At 43.0% G+C, this 25,607-nt stretch overlaps 1 protein-coding gene across 3 annotated transcripts in view; it reads left to right on the forward strand.

Annotated features, from left to right (window-relative positions):
• Nucleotides 1-25,607, forward strand: part of DTNBP1 (dystrobrevin binding protein 1) — a 145,175-nt gene that overhangs the window by 13,228 nt on the left and 106,340 nt on the right. For 2 of the 3 annotated variants that reach the window (XM_051855833.2, XM_051855834.2), the window contains exons 4-5: nt 4,793-4,853; nt 13,716-13,848. In XM_051855833.2, coding sequence (XP_051711793.1) covers nt 4,793-4,853; nt 13,716-13,848 — 194 coding nt within the window. The remainder of the gene's footprint in view (nt 1-4,792; nt 4,854-13,715; nt 13,849-25,607) is intronic. The other variant, XM_070074381.1, reaches the window with a different exon arrangement.

The raw sequence follows: 25,607 nt of genomic DNA on the forward strand, positions 1-25,607 counted from the left end.
GGGATATTAGCAGGGAGCTGGATTGGAAGTGGAGCAGCCAGGACTTGAACCACACTCTGATAAGGGATGCTGGCGTTGGCAGGCAGTGGCTTAATCCACTGTGCCACAATGCTGGCCCAGGACAGGGCCCATGTCAGGCCACCCTGTCTCCCACAAACTGTTGCAAGTGTTGGCTTCAAGAACAAGTGCATGGCCACCTGCTGTGGTGCTGAGGTGGAGGATGGGTAGCTGCCACTGTGCTGAGAGCTGTTGTTGAAATTAACTGCAGTTTACCTTCTGAGCCTTCCTGTGGACTGTCAAGGCTTCAGTAAACTCCAGAGTTCAAGGAGAGCTACCTCTGACCGATTGTGCCAGCACCTCTCTGACCTGGGCATGAGACATTCCTAGTGCTCGTCACTCGGCCGTCTTCCCGCCAGCTCCGAATCGTGCTCTCTCTAAGCAGTGTTGTACCCTGCAGTCAGCAATTAGCCTCCTGTATTCCTGTGGCAGTAATACTTAGTAGTGAGCACTTTCCTTTGTCTGTGTAATAAGGAAGATATCTGCATGTGTGCTGGTTCCTTTTTTTTTTTTTTTTAAGATTTATTTATTTATTTGAAAGATTTACAGAGAAGGAGAGGGAGAGGCAGAGAAAGAGAAAGAATCTTCCATCCACTGGTTTGGTCCACAAATGGCCAAAGGTCTCCCCTGTGGGTGCAGGGGCATGAGGACTTGGGCCATCTTCTGCTGCTTTCCCAGACACATTATCAGTGAGCTGCATCAGAAGTGGAGCAGCCAGGACTCGAACTGCTGCCCAGATGTGATGCCAGCATCTCAGGTGGCAGCTTAACCTGCTATACCACAGCGGCATCTCCTTTCCTATCTATGTTACCTCTTGTGTTTGTCCGACCATAGTGCACATAGGTTATATTTGATAATTACTTGAATTATTATATTTTGAAGGTGGTTACATTTGAAGGTGATTTACTCTCCATTTCTTCAGCATGTAGTTGTAATTTTAAAGAGATTTCAGTTTGAATACTGGAAAATTGAGGGAGTTTACATTCATGGTCTTTATCTCAGGGAAATTGTGCTCAGAGGTCTTCCATCTGTTGAAAGTGATCCGGTGGGCATGAGCTTCACGGTTGCGTGAGATGTGTAACATCTGCAGTGTGGCCGTCAGGGAGCAGTCAGTAGGGATGCATTTTTTAAAGTGCTGATTGACAGCGAAGGCCCATGCAAAGCTGGACCACAGGCATCTGAAACTGATTGTGTGCCTTTCTAATAGTGATGACACTCACCCCAGGAGATTAACAAGAAGCCAACATACAGTCTCTACAAGGTTTACTGGGGGCCTGTGCTTACACTTGGCATGGTGGGAAAAGGTTCTGCCTGGCTCGGGGAGGGGAGGGGAGGAGAGGTGTGCCAGTTCCCCCGGCACACGGCACTTGGGTCTGCACCCGGCCTGAGGTTCTGGCTTCTTGCCCTCTGCACACCACACTTGGGTTTGCACCCAGCTTGGTATTATTGGGGTTTTTTGCACAGGACATGCTTAGAGTGGCAGTGTTGCTCACTACTGCCACCCAGGACGGTCCGCTATCAGTCCCATAGGCTGTCTGAGCCATGCAGATAGGTTGGGGAAGTCCCTAACAGGGCAGTTAGGGGTCTTTCACCGTTGGAGTCTGGATTCTCCTTGCTCCTGGTTGGTTTGGAGCAGCAGATGAACACTTGTCAGGTCACAAAGTGCTTCACATAGCCCTGTTTGTGTCCTGCTTCAGGGAGTGCTGTGTGGCATAGGAGTAGGGCAGAGAAAATGAAGGGTTTCCTAAATCTGGGTTCAGGAATGCCCAGCGCAGTGGGAGAGTCGTGAACTGGGTGTGAAAGGGAGATACAAGTGTGGGTGATGTATAATGTGAGGAGCGTGTGAAGAACATATATAATAAAAGGAGGGGAAGGAAAGGGTGAGAGATGATCAATAAAGAAAGATCTCGCCTCTGAATGGCAAGCAAGGATTAATTTGCTCTCTCCCACTGATTGAAGAAAGTGGTAGAAAATTTTACCATGAAGCCTGAATTGGTAATTTGAAATTCGTGTGTTTATTCCTGCACTCAACAGACCTTTAGTAAGTGCTCTGTGTTAAGTACCAGTGCAGTAGAGTAGTAGAAGTCATTTCAGCAATTCTGCTGTGTAACAATGCCTGGTGTCCATCAAACACTTGCTGATTTTAATTGATACTTAGTCTGATACACCAGAGAAGAATCTTGAGCTTTCTGTCAGTCAGCAGTGACAGCAGGACTGTATTAATTGTGTGACCTTCCTTCTTGCTTTTTGTTAAATGCAAACTCTGGGTTACGTTTGGAATTATTGAGATTGACTTTCCTATTTAAATCTAGCAGAAAAATTGTGAATTTGTATGTGACTGTGAAGGGAGATAATATATAAACTCATGAAATACGTATTTCTGTTTTGAGAATTAACATTTGGAGAGTTAGAGTTTTAGATATGATAAGAAATCAGTTTTTTTAAAAAAATATTTATTTGACAGTGCTACAGAGAGAGGGAGAGATGGAGACCTTCTCTCCGTTGGTTCATTCCTCAGATGGCCGCAATAGCCGGGGTGGGCTTGGCTGAAGCCAGTAGCCAGGAGCTTCTTCTGGTCTGCCACATGGGTGGCAGGGATCCAAGCACTTGAACCGTCCTCTGCTGCTTTTCCCAGGCCGTTAACAGGGAGTTGGATTGGAAGTGGAGCACCCGGGACATGAACTGGTGCCCATATGGCAAGCTGGAGTTGCAGGCAGTGGCTTTACCCTCTATGCCGCAGTGCTGGCCCCAGGAAATCAAGTTTTACATTAGCAATTGTATTCTTCTTTCAAGAATTTATTTATTTGACAGACAGCTCCTTTCAGCTGGTTTAGTCCCCAAGCGTCTGCTACAGCTAGATCTGGACCTGGTAGAAGCCATGAACCAGGAAGTCAATCAGGATCTTCCATGTGAGTGGCAGGGACCCAGATACTTGTGCCGTCACTTGGGTCATCACTGCTGCCTCCCAGGTGTCCATTAGCAGGAAGCTGTAACTGGTACCAGAGCCTGGACTGGAACCCAGGCACTCCAGTATGAGATGCGAGTTTTCCAGCAGCTTCCTAGCTGCTATGCCAAATACCCACCTCCAGCAGGTCTATTTTTTTAACTTTTCATTTGGAAATAATTTCAGACTTAAAAAATGTTGTAAAAATACAACAAGGAATTCCAGGTTTCCCAATGTTAGCATTTTATATAACCATAGGAAAGTGATCAAAACAAGGAAATTAACATTGTTAAATACTTTATAGGCCTTCAGATTTTATCAGTTGTTCTACTGATTGGATGAAGGTCCAGTCTAGGGTTACAAATTATATTTAGCCCCCATTTCTCTCTCATCTCATTTAATCCAGAACAGTTTCTGTGTCTTTGTCTTTAATGATCTTGATGCATTTGAAGAGTACTGGCCAGATATTTTTCAAAATGTCATCAGTTGGGACCGGCGCTGTGGTGTAGCAGATGAAGCCGCTGCCTGCAGTGCTGGCACCCCATATATGCACCGGTTCAAGTCCTGGCTGCTCTACTTCCTATCCAGCTCTCTGCTGTGGCCTGGAGAAGCAGTGGAAAATGGCCCAAATCCTTGGGCCTTGCATCTGCATGGGAGACCTGGACGAAGCTCCTGGCTCCTGGCTTCGGATCAGCACAGTTCTGGCCATTGTGGCCAACTGGGGAGTGAACCAGTGGATGGAAGACCTCTCTCTCTCTCTGCCTCTCCTCTCTCTCTCTCTGTGTAGCTCTGACTTTCAAATAAACAAATATTTAAAAACAAAATGTCATCAGTTTTGTTTTATCTGCTATTTCTTTATGACTAAATTCATTAGTGCCTTCCTGACCAAAAAATAATGTTGTGTCCTTCCCAGTGCATTGTGCTGGTCTCCTGATTCTGATCACTTAGTTAAAGTATCTGCAAGTGTTTCTCCACTGTCAACACTGTTTCCCCATTGTTGCAATGATTATTCTGTAGGGAAATACTTTGAGACTATAAATATCCTGTTTCTCTTCATACCTTCACCTAGTAATGTCACCATCCAGAGTTTCTCTGGGACTGTTATTACTGGTGTCATTACCAAATGGTGATTTTCTGTTCCTATCATTGCTTCTATAATTACAAATTGGAGTTCTACTGGAAGGAAGACTTTTCTGCTCTTTATTAATTATTTATTTATGTCATGACAGATGTCATGGGTATTTATTTTTTTTAAAAGATTTACTTTATTTTAAAGACAGAGTTACAGAGAGAGGTAGAGCCAGAGAGACAGGTCTTCCATCTGCTGGCTCACTCCCCAAATGACCACAATGGCCAGAGCTGAGCTGATCCGAAGCCAGGAGCCAATAGCTTCTTCTGGGTCTCCCACATGGACGCAAGGGCCCAAGGACTTAGGCCATTTTCTACTGCTTTCCCAGGCCATAGCAGAGAGCTGGATCAGAAGTGGAACAGCAGGGACTAGAACCAGCGCCCATACGGGATGCCGGCACTGCAAGCCGGGGCTTTAACCCACTGCGCCATAGCACCAGCCTCTATTTTATTCTTGAAATTATCTGTTACTACCATTATTTATTTTGTTGTTCAGAATGTCACAGATTTATTCTTGGAAGCCCCTTTAAGATGACTTTTGTTTCCTTGCAATGTATCCCCATCATTGTCAGAGTTTTCCTTCTAGACTCCAAGGTTCATGCTGAGGTCATATTTCTTTTTAGTATGTAGTTTGCATTTCAGATTTTTTTTTACATTTCTTAGGTATGAAGATACGTGGGCAGCACTTCACAGAAGAGCCAAGGAATGTGCAGATGCTGGCGAGGTAAAGAGTTAGTTAATCTTACAGTAAAAGTTAAAGGCTAGTTTTTTAAAAATTAAAAATGTTTTGTTGGATACATGACACTGAATTTGGTATCTGATTATGAAACTCCTTAAGTACAGTTTTAGGATTTCTCAGCTGAATGATTTACTTCTTTATTCCAAGGACAGATAAATATTTGAATTCTCCAGGTAGAATGCTTTGAATTTGAATCTGATGACACTACAATGTCTGTAAAATGCAAGGTGTAATCTCTTTCTACCCACTATTTAAGAATTCTTTATTATTTGTACAAAAGTTTAACTTTGTCCTTTGTACCTAAAATCTTTATTTTGCTTGACAAATAAAAGCAAGTTTCAGGAGTCATCCTCAACTTTTTAAACACACTGTGTATAGCCTGTATGTTGAACAAAAGCAACTGAAAATTTGATAAATATACTTATAGCTGTATCAACCAAGATAAAAGGTTCTGTTTTACTGACATCTTTCTAAAAACATTTCTGTGATTTTGACTTGTAACTAATTTAAACTGATTTTCTTAACCATTTTTTAATTGGCTAGATATATCAAAAAACTCCAGCTATAAAGCACTTAATGCTGAACATATTTTTAAAATGTTCTTTAAGATGCATCAGGCTCACAAACTTAAGGGAAAACTAAAAGACCAAAAGGAGGAAAAAAAGAATAAGGAACTGAAATCAGAGTGGTTTAAAAAAGCAAAATAGAACATGAACACTAGTCTTAAATACTAAAAAGATTTTTGGAGCTTTATGGAGATAGGAGACCTTGTGTGTGGGGAACTGAATCTGAGACTTTTGCAGAAAGCTGTTTGGCCTTTGAAGTGCCTATACCCTCTGGTGAGAAGTTAAGGTAGAAAAAAAAATGTACCTGTTGGTACAAGGAGTCAACAGGAAATCCTGTCTGTCTTCATAATAATTTGGCATAGTCTGCTTTTGGATTTGTTACCGTGGTCTTAGCCTGATGTGTATGGAGTTCTAAGTTAAACTTCCTGAATGACCAAAGAACCCTTAAAATAAGATGTGATAGTCTTTTTTTTTTTTTTAACTTTTACTTAATGAATATAAATTTCCAAAGTACAGCTTATGGATTGCAATGGTTTTTCCCCCCCATAACTTCCCTCCCACCCGCAACCCTCCCCTCTCCTGCTCCCTCTTCCCTTCCATTCACATCAAGATTCATTTTCAATTATCTTTATATACAGAAGATCAATTTAGCATATATTAAGTAAAGCTTTCAACAGTTTGCTCCCACACAGAAACACAAAGTGTGAAATACTGTTTGAGTGCTAGTTATAGCATTAAATCACAATGTGCAGCACATTCAGGACAGAGATCCTACATGAGGAATAAGTGCACAGTGACTCCTGTTGTTGACTTAACAAATGGACACTCTTGTTTATGGCATCAGTAATCACCCTAGGCTCTTGTCATGAACTGCCAAGGCTATGGAGGCCTTTTGAGTTTGCCGACTCTGATCTTATTTAGACAAGGTCGTAGTCAAAGTGGAAGTTCTCTCCTCCCTTCAGAGAAAGGTACCTCTTTCTTTGATGACTTGTTCTTTCCACTGGGATCTCACTTGCAGAGATCTTTCATATAGGTTTTTTTTTTCTTTTTCTTTCTTTCTTTTTTTTTGGCCAGAGTGTCTTGGTTTTATATGCCTAAAATGCTTTCATGGGCTCTTCAGCCAGATCTGAATGCCTTAAGGGCTGATTCTGAGGCCAGAGTGCTGTTTAGGGATGTGATAGTCTTTGATGCCCAACAGAAACACACTGTAAATTCACCATCTAAACCAGGCCTCTTAGGTTCCCATAGATTAATTTAGACTCCCTTCCTCCAAAATATTAGCAAACACAAATAAATAAACCACCAAAAGTTGTAAGAGTCATCCGAACCAGAGTAAGCTTTAGACCTGCAGAGGCCTTTAGATATTGAATTATTGGATATAGACTATTAAAGGGTGTATATAAAATTTATTTAAGAGAAAAATGACTTAGAAATGAATAAGGAGTAAGATAGTATCAAATATGATTTTAAAGGTACTGAAATTAAAAACTCAAAAGATAGGCTCAATAGATATAGCTGAAGAAAGAATTTGTGAAATGAAAGAGGTAGTCAGAGAAATTTCCTGGAAAGGATCTGAGTTAAGAAAATGGAAAATATGAAAGAGGAGTGAACAGAGAGAGAATAGTTATAAAAAACCTTCAGCCTATGCCGAGTGAGAGGACCATACAGGAGCAGTTTTGATCAGTAAAATTATAGTTTCATGTGAGTCAGCCCAGGATATCTAGTAAATATTTGAGAAAGGGAGAATGAAGAATTAACTAAGATAAATGGCTGAGAATTTTCTGTGAGTGAGTTCTAGTATCCTTAGATCCAGAGTATAAGCAAACGGGGTAAGTAATTATACACACTTTGACACCTCATATTGAAACTGCAGAACCCTAAGGCGAGAAGAGTCTCAAAACAAATGTAGAGAAAAGACAGATAAATAAATGAGTCACACATCAGACTTCTCAGCTGTTGTCAAGAGTTGGAAAAAAAGTAAGACATTTTCAGACAACACAGAATTTTTCATCAAACGTCCTCCAGCAAAGAAACTTCTAAAGAATGTATTGTAGGAAAAAAGGAAATTGTTTGGAAGCTGATCTGAGATGTAGGAAGGAATTGTGAACAGAGAAAATAGTAAATGTAGATAAATCCAAACAGTGGCCTGCATATCCACAATCTGATTTATGGGCCTAAAAATAATGGAACAGTAATGCTGGATAACAAAACATGTGAAAGCTCCAAGACAGGTTGTCAGAGTTTGTTGTGTTGGGAGAAATGTATAGTTACTGATTATGCTGACATTTTGTAAGTTAAATGTGGAGAACCTCAAGTGTAACAACTAAAGAATAGAAATAGTATTTGTCTTCCAAACCAATAGAAAAAAAAAACCTAGAATAATGAAAAACAATTCAAACAAACCAGATGAGAAACTTGGGGGGAGGGGTGAAGTACAATGAGCAGAATAAACACTAGGATAGTAAGAATAAATCTGGCCGGCGCCGTGGCTCACTAGGCTAATCCTCCGCCTTGCGGTGCCGGCACACCGGGTTCTAGTCCCGGTCGGGGCGCCGGATTCTGTCCCGGTTGCCCCTCTTCCAGGCCAGCTCTCTGCTGTGGCCAGGGAGTGCAGTGGAGGATGGCCCAAGTGCTTGGGCCCTGCACCCCATGGGAGACCAGGAGAAGCACCTGGCTCCTGCCATGTCTCTGTCTCTTTCTCACTGTCCACTCTGCCTGTCAAAAATAAATAAATAAATAAATAAATAAATAAATAAATAAATAAATCTGAGCATCAGCAATCGTAACGATTACAAAGAGATAAATCCTGCCCGCTAAAGGCCATATAGTGAGACTTGGAGAAATAAGTTAATTTATAAAGTATTTTTTAAAACATTTTATTTATTTATTTGAGAGGTAGGATTACAGACAGAAGGAAAGACAGAAAGGTCATCCTTCCGCTGGTTCACTTCCCAAATGGCTGCAGTGACCAGAGCTGAGCTGATCTGAAGCCACGAGCCAGATGCCAGGAGCTTCTTCTGTGTCTCCCATGCAGGCACAGAGGCCCAAGCACTTGAGCCAACTTCTGCTGCTTTCCCAGGCCATAGAAGGGAGCTGGATCGGAAGAGGAGCAGCCGAGACTAGAATAGCACTCATATGGGATGCTGGCACCTATATGGGATGCCAGCGCTGTGGGTGAAGGCTTAGCCCACTACGCCACAGCACCTCCTATAAACTATTTTCAAGTAATATATCTAGAATATTGGAACACAAGAAAATTGAATATAAACTAGAAAGCAAAATATAGACTAGATGAGTACTAATTGAAAGAGAGACGATAGCTATGTTACTATCAGTGAAAATAGTGAAGACCCATCTCTTGGTTTACTCCCCAAATGTCTGCCATGGCTGGAGCTGGGCCGCACTGAAGCTGGGAAGTCAATCTAGGTCTCCCATGTGGGTGGCAGGGACCCAGCTACTTGAACCATCACCTGCCTCCCAGGGTGTGCATTAGCAGGAATCTAGAATTGGGAGTGGGTGAAGTCAGAACTCAAACCTGGGCACGCCAATGTGGGATCTGAGCTTCCCAAACAGTGGTTTACCTGCTAGACCAAATGTCTTCCTCTAAATGCATATTGTTACATATGTCATCTTTTGTTTTTAAAGATTTATTTATTTGAAAGACAGAGTGACAGAAAGGAAGAGAAGTGGAGATCTTCCACCGCCTGGTTCACTCCCCAAATGCTTACAACATACAGATTTTGGCTAGGCTGGAGCCAAGAGCCAGGAACTCCAGCCTGGTCTCCCACGTGGGTGACAGGAACCCAAGAACTTGGGCCATCCTCTGCTGCTTTCCCAGGCTCATTGGCAGGAAGCTAAGACAGTAGTGGATTAGTTGGGCTCAAACCATTGCTCCGATATGGGATGTGGCATCGCAGTTAGTGGCTTAACTCACTGTGCCACAATGCCAGCCCCTCAGTGGTTTATTTTGTCAGACCTGTTTATGTATTTGGTGACTTCTAACCAAATACCGTCAGCTTCCAGAGATACAGACAATGCAGCCTGATTTAACAGAATAGTTTGTTCATCTACTTTAAAGCTACTCACTACATAGTTTCCAAATTCAGAGCAGTATCTTATAAAGCAAACAACTGTGGTCAGTGGTAACTTTGTTGTCCAGTCTTTTTCTAAACAAGTGCTCTCCAACTCCCCATTCCCTTAGCAAGGGTAATAAACACATGAGTAGTTAATGGTGAGGAGGGTTAGATTCTGAGGGCAGTTTTCTAAAGTTAGATTTCCAGTGTTTTGCTTCTAGTTCCTGTTATTGTAAGATATTTCCTTGTTTTCAGATTGAACTCATGGTCTTGTTTAGGAATTTGAGGTGCAAGCCAGATGAATTAGACTTTCACTCTGCCTTCCCAGGTGATTTCCTGCGCCAGTGGTGGACAGTGAACTGAACTGGGAGTCAGAAATCCTCTGGCTGCAATGCTGCTTTACCCTGGGCAAGCAACATAGTCTCTGGCTTAGTTTCATCCTTTGTGCACTGGTACTGCACCGCTTACTCTGCTGACTGCACAGCTGTTTGGAAATGTAATGAGACGATGTATTCTCTCTGACTCTGAGCTGTTGAGTTTTATAGACGTGAGGTCCTGTTTAAATCTCATCATGAATCTGTGGTGTTCCTCCTTTTCTTCATTCTCCTAGCGTCAGCGTTCATCTGAATGAATTTTGAAATAAAGCACTAAGGATTTGTCTTCTCCTTAAACCTGATGTCCTGGTGTTGAGTCTGGATTTATTCAGAATTGTTTACTTACAGGTGGGAAAACTGAACTTGTGGAGATAGTTTGAGTATTTTTAAGTAAAAGTTACACTTGATACAGCTAGTAGACAACAGTGCAGTTTTTCAAAGCCCTTACTTTTGCTGAATTTTCTCTTTTCTTCCTTTCACATACCCCTAACACAGTCCCGTGTCTCTTGATTAAGGGCATGAGCTTACTGTCACAGTCCCTGGGATTAATTCTGGGTCCATGTGGGCAATGAGAAGGTGACTCAGCTTCACTACATCTCAGTCTTTTCATCTTTAAAATGGAGATGATAATACTGCTTTGTTTACAAAAGTAGTTCTGTGGTTCAAATGAGATAATATATGTAAGTGGCTTTGTACAGGTTCTGTCATATAGAATATGCTCAAAATATTTTAATGTTGTATAGTTATTGAGAATGACTTCTAAGAATCCTCCATTTTTAAAAAATTAAAATGACAGGCAGGAGTTTGGTGTAGTGGTTAAGACACTGCTTGGGTTGCCTACATCCTGTATTGGAGTTTCTGAGTTCAAGCCCCACCTCTGCTTGTGACCCATCTTCCCTCTATCATGCACCCTGGGAGACAGCAGGTGATGGTTCAACTATTTGGGTCCTGCCACCCATGTTGGAAACCTGGATTGAATTCTGGGCTCTTTGGCTTCAAGCCTGGCCAAGCCCTGGTTGTTGCTGGATGCTTGTGGTGAGTGAACCAGTAGATGGAGGATCAGTCTCTCTGTCTCTTTTTATCTGCCTTTCAAATAAATAAACACTATGAAAAAAAATAATGTTTTAGTACTTTCTGATATAGTCTTTCTACATGTTCTTATATATGGAGAATATAATTTTCATTTTGTGGATGCTTGAGCTAAACTGTTCTTTTTTACATTCTAGTTGAATTTTCAGTAAGAGATGGTTAATATCTAAAAATTATTTATTCTAGATTTTAAAAATTAGTAACCTAAATAACCAGAGAATAATTGAACAAACTTTTCAGAAGATACGCCATGAACAAGGCAAAATGTATTATTTATTCTCAAGATAGCCCTACTTTACAGGAATTATTTTTTTTCTGTTTTAGAGTTTAAAATGTGAAGCTAAGAGAATTTTTAAGACTTGCTATTAGAAACCCCAAGAGGGCAGGACTTTTCTTTTTGTTTTGCTTACCATGGTGTGTCCAGTGCCGGAAACAGGAGTGAAAAATGAGTGCCAAGAGGAGCCCACTGGAAAGTATAAATGGCTTTTATGCTTGATGTGAATGGAAGGGGAGAGGGAGTGGGAAAGGGGAGGGTTGTGGGTGGGAGGGACGGTATGGGGGGGAAGCCATAGTAATCCATTATTCATACTTTGGAAACGTATATTCATTAAATAAAAGTTAAAAAAAAAAATAAATGGCTTTTATGGGTACAGATCCTGGTTTCAGATTTAAGTTTCCTTGTTGCATCACAGTGTTATCTATTAGCACGGTGCAGTGTTTCAAAGCTGCTTTTAGAGAACTTTGTAAAGACCTGTTGGTAATATGCATTTTTAAGTGCACAAATTAGTGCGATTGAGGTTTGAAGGTGAGAGATGTTGTGGTTTGCCCCAGTGTTGGCTGAAAAATAACCGAGAAGTGTTGCAGCTTAAATGTAGAAACAAAACAATGTAGCGCCATATGCAAATGATTTTCTATCTTTCTTTGATGTCTTCATTCTTCCAAAGCTCGTTCTTATTGTAGTGAGATTTAGTAAGAATCTGCTGAGGGGCTGATTCTGTGGTGTAGCAGGTAGAGCTGCTGCCTGCTGCGCTGGCACTCCGTATGGATCCTGGCTGTTCCACTTCTGATCCGGCTCCCTGCCAGTGTGCCTGGGAAAGCAGTGGCACTGGCACTCCGTATGGATCCTGGCTGTTCCACTTCTGGTCCAGCTCCCTGCCAGTGTGCCTGGGAAAGCAGTGGCACTGGCACTCTGTGTGGATCCTGGCTGTTCCACTTCTGGTCCAGCTCCCTGCCAGTGTGCCTGGGAAAGCAGTGGAGGGTGGCACAAGTGCTTGGGCCTCTATACCCCGGAAGAAGCTCCTGGCTTCTGGCTTTGGATTGGTCCAGCTCTGGCCATTGTAGCCATTTTGGTAGTGAACCCTTGGGAATGGAAGATCTTTCCTTCTGTTTGTCTCTCCTACTCTTTCTGTAACTGCCTTTCAAATAAATAAATAAATCTTACAAAAAAAAAAAAAAAATCAGGGTCCGGTGTTGTGGTATAGTGGGTTAAGCCTCTGCCTGTGGCGCTGGTTTCCCATATGGGTGCTGGTTTGTATCCCGGCTGCACCTCTTCCAATCCAGCTCTCTGCTTATGGCCTGGGAAAGTAGTAGAAGATGGCTCAAGTGTTTGGGCCTTCTATCCATGTGGGAGACCCAGAAGAAGCTCTTGATTCCTGGCTTCGGATTGGTCCAGCTCCAGCCTTTGCGGTCATTTGGCGAATGAAACGGTGGATGGAAGACTGTCTCTCCCTCTCTCTGTTTTAACTCTGCCTCAAATAAATAAATAAATAAAAGTCTTTTTAAAAAATCAGTTGAATTCCGATTTTAACTTTTGAAGAATCTTCATCTTGAGATATCTAATTTATTTTGTTTTATACAATGTAACTGAACTCAGTGATTTTACATAAAAAATTCAGGTCCATTTTCTTTTGTTCTATAATGTGTTTTGCAACCTTTATTTTTATCACAGTCTTGGTCTCCATTGGTGATGTTTGCAAAAGATGACCTCTTCTTGCTCCGTCTGAGTATTACCCTAGATCATTCCCTGCCCACCATGTTAAGACCAAAAACACAGTTGTCTGGGACAAACTGATGTGTGTCATTTTCTTTACAGTACTGAGGGGAAATAGAATTATTGCAGGTTGGTCTGGCTATCTCACAACCCTGCTATTAGGACTCCTGTACCCCTGAGCTCCTTCTTTGCTGACTTAAATCGCTTCCTCCTTTTCCTAGAACTGATGAGTTGTCTTAGCAGTTTTTCATACTCCCTGATGAGTACTGTTTACCTTCCTTATTTGAGGTGTTCCCATGTAAATGAATATTGACTCGTATTCTGAACACATTAGGGAACTATCTATTAAAAGAATTCTTTCGTAAAGCAAATAATCACCCTTTAATTATGTTTGGATTTTGTTTTTGCTTGTTTTCTTTTTGATTGTTAGTGGTAACTTTTTATTTTTTCTCCCTTGGATTTGGATTTTCAAATACATGGTTTCCTTATAAACAGGGTGTACTTAGTGATTTCTAAGGTCATTTGTGAACTTTTCTCCGGGTTAGATGCACTGATACAAGCAGTAATTTCGAGTTTCCTGCACTGAATATTAAGTTGGTTCTTTTCTTAAAAAGAGAACAGCTTCATTTTCTTGAGAACGCACTGTCATCCACACTGGGTGGAGGGGTGTCCACGCTGACCTCGACCGCTTCTCTTCATGTAGCTGCGCCGTCTTACGTCTGGTTTCACTCTGTCCTCCCCCTTCCGTGTTGCAGCTGGTGGACAGCGAGGTGGTCATGCTCTCCGCTCACTGGGAGAAGAAGAAGGCGAGCCTGGTGGAGTTGCAGGAGCAGCTACAGCAGCTCCCGGGCTTAATAGCAGACTTGGAATCCATGACAGCCAGCCTCAGTAAGTTTGATGTTTGCTGCTAAACACTGCTTTCAGGGAGGAACACAATTTGAAACAGGGCTGGATGTAATTTCAAAGTTTTCTGAAAATACATTACATTCTTAGTTAACAGGATTTTTGAAAAGCATTGAGTTCTGGTTAATTCTAGTCCCGTTAACCAAGGATTAGAGAGAAAATTATTTAAAGTATAGACATGATTTCTAAAATACAGTGCTTTTCCTACCATAGTTCAGTTCAAGAAGCAGAATGTTGTTTTTTTATTCTTAATTTTTATTTGGGACTATTTTTTTGTGCTGTGACTCTCTTTGTTGAAAGATATAAATGTAGGAATGGGCATTTTGCCTAGCGGGTGAGACACCCACCCGCTTCCCACTTCAGACTGCCTGGATCGAGTCCCGGCTCCAGATCCTGATTCCAGTTTCCTGCCAAAGTGGGAGATGGGGGTGATGGCTCAGGTGGTCGAGTCCCTGCCCCCATTGGGGAGACGTGGATTGCATTCCTGGCTCCAGCTTTGGCCCTGTCCAGCTCGGGCAGTGGCATTGTGGGCATGTGGGGAGTAATCCAGCACATGGAAAAATTCCTCTCTCTCTCTCTCTCTCTTCCTCTCAATAAATAGAAATTTTAAAAATATATAAGTGAAAAAAATAAAAAGAATTAGGGTGACTCTGTCCTGACTGCAGTGGTTGCTTTTTAAGTTGAGATCTGGTTGAACTTGGTGTCTTAGAGTGTATTTTTTTTTCTTTTCCTTTCCTTAAACTAATGAGGGAGCAAACAAATCTAGTTAAATGAGTGTACTCGTTTGGCTAAATTTATACTTTGTGGAAATTTGTGTTTATAGTTTTCATTTGGATGGACTATGATGGCATTCTGTTTTTCTAGGGTTGGTATTCAGAAAATTATTATTTTACAGCACTGCATCTGAGGATAATACTGTGGCTCTCTGTGTTGAAGGACAAAATTATAATTTTGTTTAAATATCTTAATAGGCTTTATTTCTGATTCCAGGATCAGGCAGCACTTCACCCCATAAATAGAACATATAAGGCTTTTGTTGTGGGTGCAGCGGGTAAAGGTACCGCCTGCAGTGCCGGCATCCCATGTGGATGCCAGTTCATGTCCCATCTGCTCCACTTACGATCCAGCTCTCTGCTAATAGCCTGGGGAAAGCAATGGAAGATGGCTCAAGTGCTTGGGCCTCTGCTACCACCGCGGGAGACCCAGACGAAGCTCCTGGCTCCTGGCTTCGGCCTGGCCCAGCCCTGGCTGTTGCGGCCATCTGGGAGTGAAGTAATGGATGAATGATCTCTCTCTGTTTCTCCGTCCCTTTCTGTAACTTTGCCTTTCAAATAAGTAAATAAATCTTATATATATATATATATATATATATATATATATATATCTCAAAAGACTGAGCAGTGGGTTGGTTTTATAGGTACAGAAAAGTTGAAGGAAGCAGAAACAACAGAATTGGTCAGGTCATTTTTTTTTTTTCCTTCAAAGATTAATCGATTTATTTATTTTTTTGAAAGAGTTGAAAGGAAAGAGAGAGAGATCTTTGATCTGCTGGTTCACTCCCTAGGTGCCGCAAGAGCCAGGGCTAGGCCAAGCTGAAGCTAGGAGCCAGGAGCCTCCTCAGGGTCTTCTACATGGGTAACAGAGGCCCAAGCACTTGGGCCATCTTCTGCTGCCTTTCCCAGGCCACTAACAGGGAGCTGGATCTGAAGTGGAGCAGCCAGGATACAAATTAGTGCCCAGATGGGGTGCTGCCATCGAAGGCAGCAGCCTTACCTGGTATGGTACAACACCGGCCCTACGAGAGTTGGTCATTTCAAAGTTAATTTCCTTGAAAGGTGAGATGAGAAAGAACAGTAGGAAAGTAACTGATCAGTAATGTCAGTTTATTGTAGGTTTCGTCTTTTGTGTAACAATTAAAGCAGGGGAAGATCCATTATCATGCTGCTAATTACAGCCTGTTTGGGAAATTTGGCCATTATGTCTCCGATCTGTATTTCTTGCAGGAACAGAGAACAGCTTAGTTTCAGCTTAAGGATGGGAATTTGGCACTAGTGACTCTATTTTGATTTTTATCCTGATCTGTTGGGGGCCTTTGTAAAAATTTAGTCCAAAACAATGACCTCCTGCATTTTTATTTAACGCTGTTTTCTGAGCAAACTTAAGATCTCAGTGAAAGAGCAGGTAGGAGCTATCTATACAGAAGATAAACTTCTTGAGCCAATAATGTGATCCAATCTTATAGGTAAGAAGGTAAGGACACTCCATCGTCTCCTTCTGTGTTTAATATTACTTGATTGAAAAACAAAACAAGCAAGTAATTCAGAAATGATGAAACAAGTTTTTGTGTATGTGAACAGAGCAGACCAATGGTGTTTGTCAAGCCATTGCTGATACCAGCTTTTACAGCACCTACCAAGTCAATTTGTTAGCTGCTTTACAATGCTACCTGTAATCTTGGCAAGAATCCTAGAACAGTACTTACTGTCCCCACTTACTGGATAAAGAAACTGAGGCGTGGCAAGGTTGTGCCTTGCCCAGGATCACACAGTTAATTGGGTGCATGCCCAGGATTCCCAGCACAGGGATGACCTCCTCCGTGAGGGGTGCGGTGCTGGGATTAACAGTTCTTCAAGGCCCTGGCTGTTAACTTGCCTTCTTGGGGTGGGCTTTTGTTGTTTCTGAAGTGGAGTGAGGAAAAGAGGCTCCGTGGCTTGGGAGGACTGGAAGACTGATTTCCCTTTGCCTTGTTTCCCTCTCGTGGGTATGGTGATGGTCCTTCTCAAGCCTCAGGTGACTAAGAAAATAGCCCTCGAGATACTTGGGATTTTCTTCTTAACTTGTTAGTGTTTAGCTCTGTGTCACGTGATTTAGTTGTGCGATTCTTTGTAGATGCTCTGCTCTGACGACCTCTCTCTTTCCTCCCACCAGCTGAGAGTGAGTTCTTTATAGCTACGTGTTCTGTTTTTAAAAATTTACTTGAAAGGCAGAATGATAGAGAAAGGGAGAGACAGGGAGACATCTTCCGTCTGCTGATTTACTCCCCAAATGACTGCAATGGGCAGAGCTGGGCAGGACTGAGCTAGGAGCCAAGTTCTATATCTGGGTCTCCCACGTGGGTGTCAGGGAGCCAGGCACTCAGGCATCTTCCACTGCTTTCCCAGGCGCCTTAGCAGGGAGCTGGATCGGACGTAGGGCACCCAGTCTGGGTGCAGGTGTAGGCTTAACCTGCTGCGTCACAGGCTGGTTCCTACTTGTTCTCTGATGCCACTTTACTGACTCCTTTTCTGCCACAATTCTTACTGTGTTCATAGCTAATACTATTTAGAAAATGCAATCTACTTAATTCTTTCTCAAAATACTCCATTTTCATTCTGAATCAGGATTCTAGCATCCTGAGAATAGCTGGTGTTTAATGACACACGGCTGTAGTCATCAGTAGCTGCACTGTGGCTTCGTCGGCAATCGGTCAGGTTCCCATTGCCTACTGGAGTTTTCTGTCCTCTAGAAACATCTGTCACTAAAGGTGAATTTAAGCTAAAGGACTCTCTGAAATCTTGTCTGGGCAGTCACTTCTAAGTAGATTTGAATTGTTCTCCCTAGTCTATATCCAACTTATGGACTGAGGTCTAACATGTCTAACTTACATCTAACTGTGGACTCTGGAGAGTTCGTCTAGTTTGCTTCAGAGAGACAAGCAGAATCTAGATGGTTGATTTTTGTACATATTACCAGTCTGCATTATTCTTTAGCATTTGAAATACATGCTACCTTTGGGCTTCATCTATAGCTGTTATTTGCTTGATGTTTATGCATAATAATGAATGACTGTGGAAGGTCCAATTCAAAATTCTTAATGAACCCATGGTTGTTTTGAAACTGTGGGACTTACAGGTAGACAGCTTAAGCTTCATGGAGTCAGTGCTGGTATTCTTTATTCTGTGGGGTAGGTTTCATAAAGGAATCTGTATCAGTGCCCTGGATACATTCTTTTTACTCAGGTTATGCATCATTCTTAGATACTGGAAGCACCGAGTATTTTAAATGTTCATCTGTATCCTACTGGATTCATTTTCATATTCTCTCCCTCTCTGATAGCCTCAAAATATCACATAAATACCTTGATCTTATATTACAAAGCTTAAATAGCCAAACGGTAACAACAAATAAAAAGCACCTTAGAAGAAAATTGTAACTAACTCTAACTTCTTTGAAATTTTAACCGCTCACTGTCAGATCTAATGTACCCAGTCTCTCCATTTTCTAGGCTGCTTACCCCTTTCGATCTTGCCTTGTTGTCTGGGAGGTGGGAGAGGAGGGAGTTTGCCCTTATTAAAGAGTATTATGTGAGAAATTTAGACTCGTTTGAAAGGCTTTTTTTCTTTGAAAGACTTTTTATTTGAAGGGCAGAGTGTCTTTATTTGAAAGGAGGAAGATGGGAAGGGGAAGAGAGAGCCAGTGCTTGCGGCGGTTCACTCCCTAAATGCCCACAACAAATTGGGCTAAGGCCAGGAGCCTGGAACTCCATCCGGGCCTCTTTTTAGGTGACAGGAGCCCCAGTGTTTGGGCCATCTGCCGCCTCCTGGGAATATTAGCAGGGAGCTGGATTGGAAGTGTGGATCAGCCAGGACTCCCCCCAGGCATCCTGAGTGGAATGCAGGCATTCTCAGAAGCAGCTTCAATCAGTGTGCCACAGAACCCACCCTCAGCTTAGACTTCTGTAATACTTTTAGCTGTGCTATCCTGCTGCTTAATAAATATGACTCTTGGTATGTGGCCCCTCAGGAATTGTTGAGTAACAACAGGTAATCCATTCATATTGGTATTTTATCGAATAGGACCCATCTGGCTTACCAAAGCTTGCCTTATTGATAGTTATTGAAAGAGTTGTCATTTAAGAAGAAATGCTAAAGGTAGGTAGGAAACTGGGAAACAAGAGGTATGAACTCTCAGATCCCAATTCCTCAGCTTCCTAGCTGCCAGGCCTGTGCAGCGGTCTTAATTGCTCCAGGTTTTAGCTTCTTCATTTGCAAAGTGAGTCAGAGTACAGTCAGCCTTTGTATTTTGGGTTCCACATCTGCAATTCAACCAACTGTGGATCAAATATATTCAGAAAAATTTGCATCTACACTAAACGTGCAGGTTTTTTCCTTGTTAGAGCACTTACACTGTATTATGTACACGACCTAGTGATGATTGAAAGTGTGTGAGGATGTGGGTAGGTTGTATACAAATACAATGCCATCTTATAAGTACTGCACACTTAGCATAGGGGACTAGCATCCATAGAATTTGGTGTCCACAGTGGGGAGGTGGTGGTCTTTGGACCAGTGCCCTTGGAATGCAGAGGAAGGAGTGTAGCTGCCTCACAGGGTGGGTGGGGGAGAGGTGAGAGGATGAATAGACAGGACCTAGCACACTGAGCATATGCATTAGACATGCGCTGTGGATGACCCTGCGCTGTTCATGGGTCTGGGAGGCAGCAGTAAGCAAGGTCAGGCAACTGCCATCAAGATGCTGGCTTTCTACTGGGGTTCTCTAAGATTCGCAGCTTTACAGAACCATTGCTCTGTGATAGAAGGGTTCGGATGGGTGTTAGGCAATTTGGCTTGTGCTGCAAAACAGTTGAGAATGCAAAGCCACAGCAGGAGATGCACAGTGAAGTGTTCTGCACATCCAGAGATGGTGTGTAGGGGTGAAGGGACACTTGTACCCAGATTCTGTGCACTTTCTTACTCTCTGAAGCAGTCAGTGTGTTATAAAAATTGCAATGTTAGAAAAGTACTGTAGTGATTGAATTCTCTTAAACTTCCACTAGAGGGCAGTCTAATGCTATCCCTTTACTGAAGTGCAAAAACCAGCAAGGGCTTGTCTGCATTTTCTCTTAGTTTATCCTATATGACCTTATATGACCTTCTTCTAGAACACATTCTGTTAATTCTTAGTTAACCAAATGAGATAAGAAAATGGCTGCCATGAACTGAGTACCCTGCTTTTGTTCTGACCTTTCCTGGTAGGTTATTGTTTTACGGTCTGTGCAGAACTTGAGAGGCCGTCTCACAGGAGAGCTGTCCCAGCAGTTTGTGCTTCAGGAACTAGATTATGTTATTGGCCAGGTACTTGCTAAGATTAGACCCATCTAGAGGCACATGACTTCTCTTGGACACCTTCTGCTCTCCTACACGGATCTCATTTGCTCCGTAGTGGCTTTGCAAGTTATGCCTCTCCTAACATTTCTGCACTACCACACTGTCGATGCCTCATTTCCGTACGACACAAAAATGTAGCATAAGCATTTGAAGTGCCTCGCAGTCCTTTACAGCTGGGATTCTGTGACCCAAGAGTTTGAAGCGAGATTCCTTTGTTCCATGAAGCTAATTATTTTGTTAGAGAAGAACTCACTGAGATAATTAATTTTGGAGTGCTGCTGCGTTCTTCATGTATCAGTGGCTACACTACGGAAGATCTGTGTTTGAAACAAATGACACAAAGGAAAATTCCAAACCGAATTGCCCTTCCTCTGGGACAGTCTTCCCACAAAGATTTGTGAGGCTCCTTCCTGCACAGCTGTCAGGCGTTCCCAAATGGCTCTCACGATAAACTCCCACCTCTTTCCTGCTGATCACTGAGTGAGACATATGCCGTTGTTACGCCGGGCAAAATGGTGGGGCTTAGGCTTCCTGGTAAGGTATATTTATGTCCGCGGAGGCCAGCGAGGGCTTTCTGTTCGTGCATTCTGAGTTGGTTACCAGATTACTCATATGTGCAGCTTGTAACAGGAAATGTGCAGGCTGTGATAGGGAAATTAAATTTCTGCCAGTTTAAGTTCAATATGGAGTACTCAGAATACATATCATATATGTGCTTCTAATTATTTGAAGAAATTTATAAAAAGTTTTTAATATAAAAAAGGAAGAAGTTTTTATCAATACATTTGTGTTTTATTTCAAATCTGTTAAGAGTGCAAATGGAAACTTTCCATTGCGTGTTGGCAGTGCAGCCTGGGCTGACATGTAATGTCTACTGGGCTCCTCAAGTCTGCTCATGTTTGACCTATTCTTTTACAAAATCTAACACATTGTCTTTTTTTTTTTTTAAGATTAATTTATTTATTTGAAAGTCAGAGTTACACAGAGAGAGAAGGAGAGGCAGAGAGAGAGGTCAGTCCTCCATCCGCTGGTTTACTCCCCAATTGGCTGCAATTGCTGATCCAAAGCCAGGAGCTTCCTCTTGGTCTTCCCATGTGGGTGCAGGGGCCCAAGAACTTGGACCATTTTCTACTGCTTTCCCAGGCCACAGCAGAGAGCTGGATCAGAAGTGGAACAGCCAGGATTTGAACCAGTACCCATATGGAATGCTGGCACTGTAGGCAGTGGCTTTACCCGCTGCGCCCCATAACACAATGTCTTTTTTATTTATTTATTTATTTATTTATTGACAGGCAGACTTAGACAGTGAGAGAGAGAGAGGGAGAAAGGTCTTCTTTTTTCTGTTGGTTCACCCCCCAAGTGGCTGCTACAGCCAGCATGTTGTGGCCAGCAGCGCTGCACCGATCTGAAGCCAGGAGCCAGGTGCTTCCTCCTGGTCTCCCATGCGGGTGCAGGGCCCAGGGACCTGGGCCATCCTCCACTGCCTTCCTGGGCCACAGCAGAGAGCTGGACTGAAAGAGGAGCAACCGGGACAGAATCCAGAGCCCCAACCTGGACTAGAACCCGGGGTGCCAGCTCCACAGGTGGAGGATTAGCCTAGTGAGCCGCAGCGCTGGCCCACAATGTCTTAATATTTAAATTATATGGGAGTCATAGATTAGTTTTCTTGGTTATTTTTCATTTTAGAGTCATAGAATCACTCTATCAGCAGAAATCATTCTTTGTTGAATTCAGGAGACTAAGTATAAGGGGGTATAAAGATGGAATGATGCAGGCTTCACCATTAAGACCCTTGCTGGGGGCAGGCATTTAGCATAGCTATAAGGACGCCAGTTGAGACACCTGCATCCCATATCAGGTGCCTGGATCCTGGTCCTAGCCCTGCTTCTGATTCTGACTTCCTGCTAAAGCACACCCTGAAAGGGAGCAGATGATTGATAGCTTAACTATTGGGGTTCTTGCCACCTACGTGGGATGGAGTTTGTTCTCCTGGCTTCAAGCCTGGTCCAGCCTTGGCTGTTACAGGTAACTGGGGAGTGAACCAATAGATAGGTGATCTCCCTCTGCCTGCCTGCCTGCCTGCCTGCTTGCCTCCCTCCCTCCCTCTCTCTCTCACTCTTTCAAATAAGTAAAATAAGGAAGACATTTTTTAAAGAAAACAAAAAATACCCTTACTGATTTCTGGGAGGGATGACAGAATACAAAAGTTGTTTGTTGGGGTCAGCGCTGAGGTGGAGCAGGTAAAGCCACTACGTGCAGTGCCAGCATCCCATATGGGTGCTGGTTTGAGTCCTGGCTGCTCCACTTCTGATCCAGCTCTCTGCTATGGCCTTGGGAAAGCAACAGAAGATGGCCCAATTCTTTGGGTCCCTGCACTTGCATAGGAGACCTGGAGGAATCTTCGGATCGGTGAGCTCTGGCCGTTGCAGCCAATTGGAGAGTGAACCAGCTGATGGAAGATATCTGTCTCTGTCTCTGCCTCTCCTTCTCTCTGTAACCTCTGACTTTCAAATAAATAAATAAATATTTTTTTTAAAAAAAGAGATTTTGTCAGAACATAAGTCCTGTGTAAGGATCAAAGGTCTGAAGAACAGCTCTGGACTGAGTCTGAAAGACAGAGGGAGCTGGGCAGTGGAGTAAGCAGGGGCTTGGGAAGCAAGGACATGAGGGCTCATGGTTCTCTTGGAATAGGGAGTCGTCCTGATTTGCTGTCATGCAGAATAGGTGAAAGAAAGTAGCAGCCAAGGTGTGAAGAGGTGGCCAGAGGGCCATGGGTCCCTGGTGCTAAGTTAAAGAATTTGACTCGATTCAGGAGTCTGTGATGCTTTTTAAAGGAGGGAACGTAAATATGAATTTAGTGGTAGCTAAAGTGACTAGTGTCTATCTTGAGCATTTATTATTATTTTGTTTTTAAATTTGAGAGGCAAAGAGAGACAGAAAAAAAAAAAAAAAAAAAAACAGTCCCGTCTGCTGGTTCACTTCAGATGCTGGCATGGCCAGGGCTGGACCAGGCTGAAGCCAGGAGCTGGGACTCAATCCAGGTCTCTCACATGGGTGGCAGGGTCTCCCACATCCCTGCTGCCTCCAAGGGTGCACATTAGCAGGAAGCTGGAGCTGGATGCCCAACCCAGCACTCTGGTGTGGGACACAAGCGTCTTCACCGCTTAGGCTGAACACTTGCTGCCCCCTCCCCGGAGACTTCTCTATTCGAAATTTTCCATTCAACACACAGGTTCTGATGGTGTATTCTTTTCTGAAGGGTGTCTGGTTGGTTTCTGTCTCTCTTGGAGTTTCACGTTGACACTAGGTCACTGGCACGTTTCCTGCCGGTCCTGACATTGTTAACTGAAGAGTGAGTAGGGCAGCAATACAGGCTGTGCCTAGAACAGAATCTCTAACCATGAGAAGCTAACTGGCTTGCCTAATGACCAGCTTCGTATCTCTGTAGGCAACCAGCAGAGCTAGAATCTCAATGGAAATTGCTGCCTGTCCAAATAAAAATATGAAAGGTAAAAGAATGTGTGCATTTTCCAATACAGAGTAATTGTTGACTCTGTGACATTACTTTCGTTGTAGGAAAATCATTTGACATTTCATTCCTCTCACCTCAGGGGGTCTTAAGTCTGAAAACATAGCCTAGAACATCCATATAATTTATGGTATATAAATTTATCAGGAATAGTGATAATTTTGTTCATATTTTAATCTATAAGATCCATTGATTTTTGTTTATATCATGATCATTACTGGTAAGCAAAATTGTTAGTTTTAAATGACTTGAATGCAATCTTTGTAACAGTTTTTCTGCCTGTGTTTTTCTGTATTCAGCCATCAGTTGCTACTATCACGGGCTTGGTTCAGATGATGCGGCTCAGGGAATGCCCTTGGCTGCTGTGCAGGTGCGCGTTGCTGCCCTCTGCACAGGGGTCGCCATTGCATGGCCTCGCATCTGTAGGGGCAGGGCTGGGTTTCCAGGGGTGGGCCTCAAAGCCCTTCTCCTAACCAGTCCTGCGTGTGCTCAGTCTGCATGTGTGGTGCTGACGGAATCGAGTAGCTTAGAGTTACATGGCTTCTGGGTTAAATTTGATTATTCTAGTTCTTATCTCTAATCAAAGGGAAAATCTCCTTTCAAATAATCCCATTAGCCATGATCGTCTTTTGTACACTATAAGACCCTGTCAAACTAGTTATCACCAAATGAGCTGAATCTCCTCCAGTGCTGTTAATACTAGCTCCTAGGCTCCATCTCCTAGTCAGTTTTTCACTGAATAAAATAATGAAAATATGTCATCTAAATGGCAATTATTGCAGTGTGGTTTTGCCTGTTTCCCCCACATAAACTTCTTAAGTAGCACTTATTGACATGCTTAGAAGTCTTAGATGTAATTGTTCAATGATTAATATTTAGGTTTTGAAAATTACTTCATTCAAGCATTGCATGGTCACATATGCAGTCATGTGTTGCTTAACAGTGGGCTACGCTGATGCATTGTTAGTTGAGTGTATGCTTGTGAAAACAGCACAAAGTACACTTAAACCTAGATGGTGTAGGTCAGTCACTGCGTGTGGCCTCTCAGCACGGCCAAGGCATCAGCATCACATGACAGGATTTTTTTTTAAAGATTTATTTATTTATTTCAAAGAGTTAAACAGAGAGAGAAGGAGAGGCAGAGAAAGAGGGAGAGAGGGTTTCCATCCGCTGGTTCACTCCCCAATTGGCCACAATGCTGGAGCTGTGCCAATCCAAAGCCAGGAGACAGGAGCCTCCTCCAGGTCTCCCATGTGGGTGCAGGGGCCCAAGGACTTGGGCCATCTTCTACTGCTTTCCCAGGCCATAGCAGAGAGCTGGATGGAAAGTGGAGCAGCCGGGACCAGAACCGGTGCCTACTGCAGGCGGCGGCCCCGCCCATAATGCCCCACAGCGCTGGCCCGAGGATATTTTACAATAAGCTTTTTTTAAGATTTTTTTTTATTATTATTTGAAAGAATTAGAGACAGAGAGATCTTCCATCTACTGGTTTATTCCCTAGATGGCCGTAGTGGCCTGGACTGGGCCAGGCTAGAGCCAGGAGCTTCTTCCAGGTCTCCCACATGGACAGCAGAGGTGCAAATGCTTGGGCCGTCTTCCTCTGCTTTTCTGGGACCATTAAGTCGCAGGGAGCTGGATCAGAAGGGGAGCAGCCAGGCCATGAACCAGTGCGTCAATGGGATGCCCACATCACATGTCGGGGCTTTACCCACTGTGTTGCAATGCTGGCCCCTACAGAAAACATATTTACAAGTAGAATATACTCTGACATGATGACCAAAAGTATAATATGGCTGTTATGGTCATTACCAAGTATTATGTGCATAGTCACATGTGCTAGTTTTATACAGCTGGCATTGCATGCTGTGGTGCTGTTTACATCATACAAACATGTGAGATGCATTGCAGTAAAATGTCGTGTTGGCTGCTGGGTCCCTAGGCCATAGGAATTATTCCAGTCTGTTAGAATCTTACGGGACCACCTTCATGTATGGGGCCGTCGTTCACTCAGATGGCATTTATGCAGTGCTTGTCTGGTGGCTGTTTTTTGCGGTTCCTGCATGTACATC

This window comes from Oryctolagus cuniculus, chromosome 5 (assembly GCF_964237555.1).
Source record: "Oryctolagus cuniculus chromosome 5, mOryCun1.1, whole genome shotgun sequence".
In the NCBI taxonomy this organism is placed as follows: domain Eukaryota; kingdom Metazoa; phylum Chordata; class Mammalia; order Lagomorpha; family Leporidae; genus Oryctolagus; species Oryctolagus cuniculus.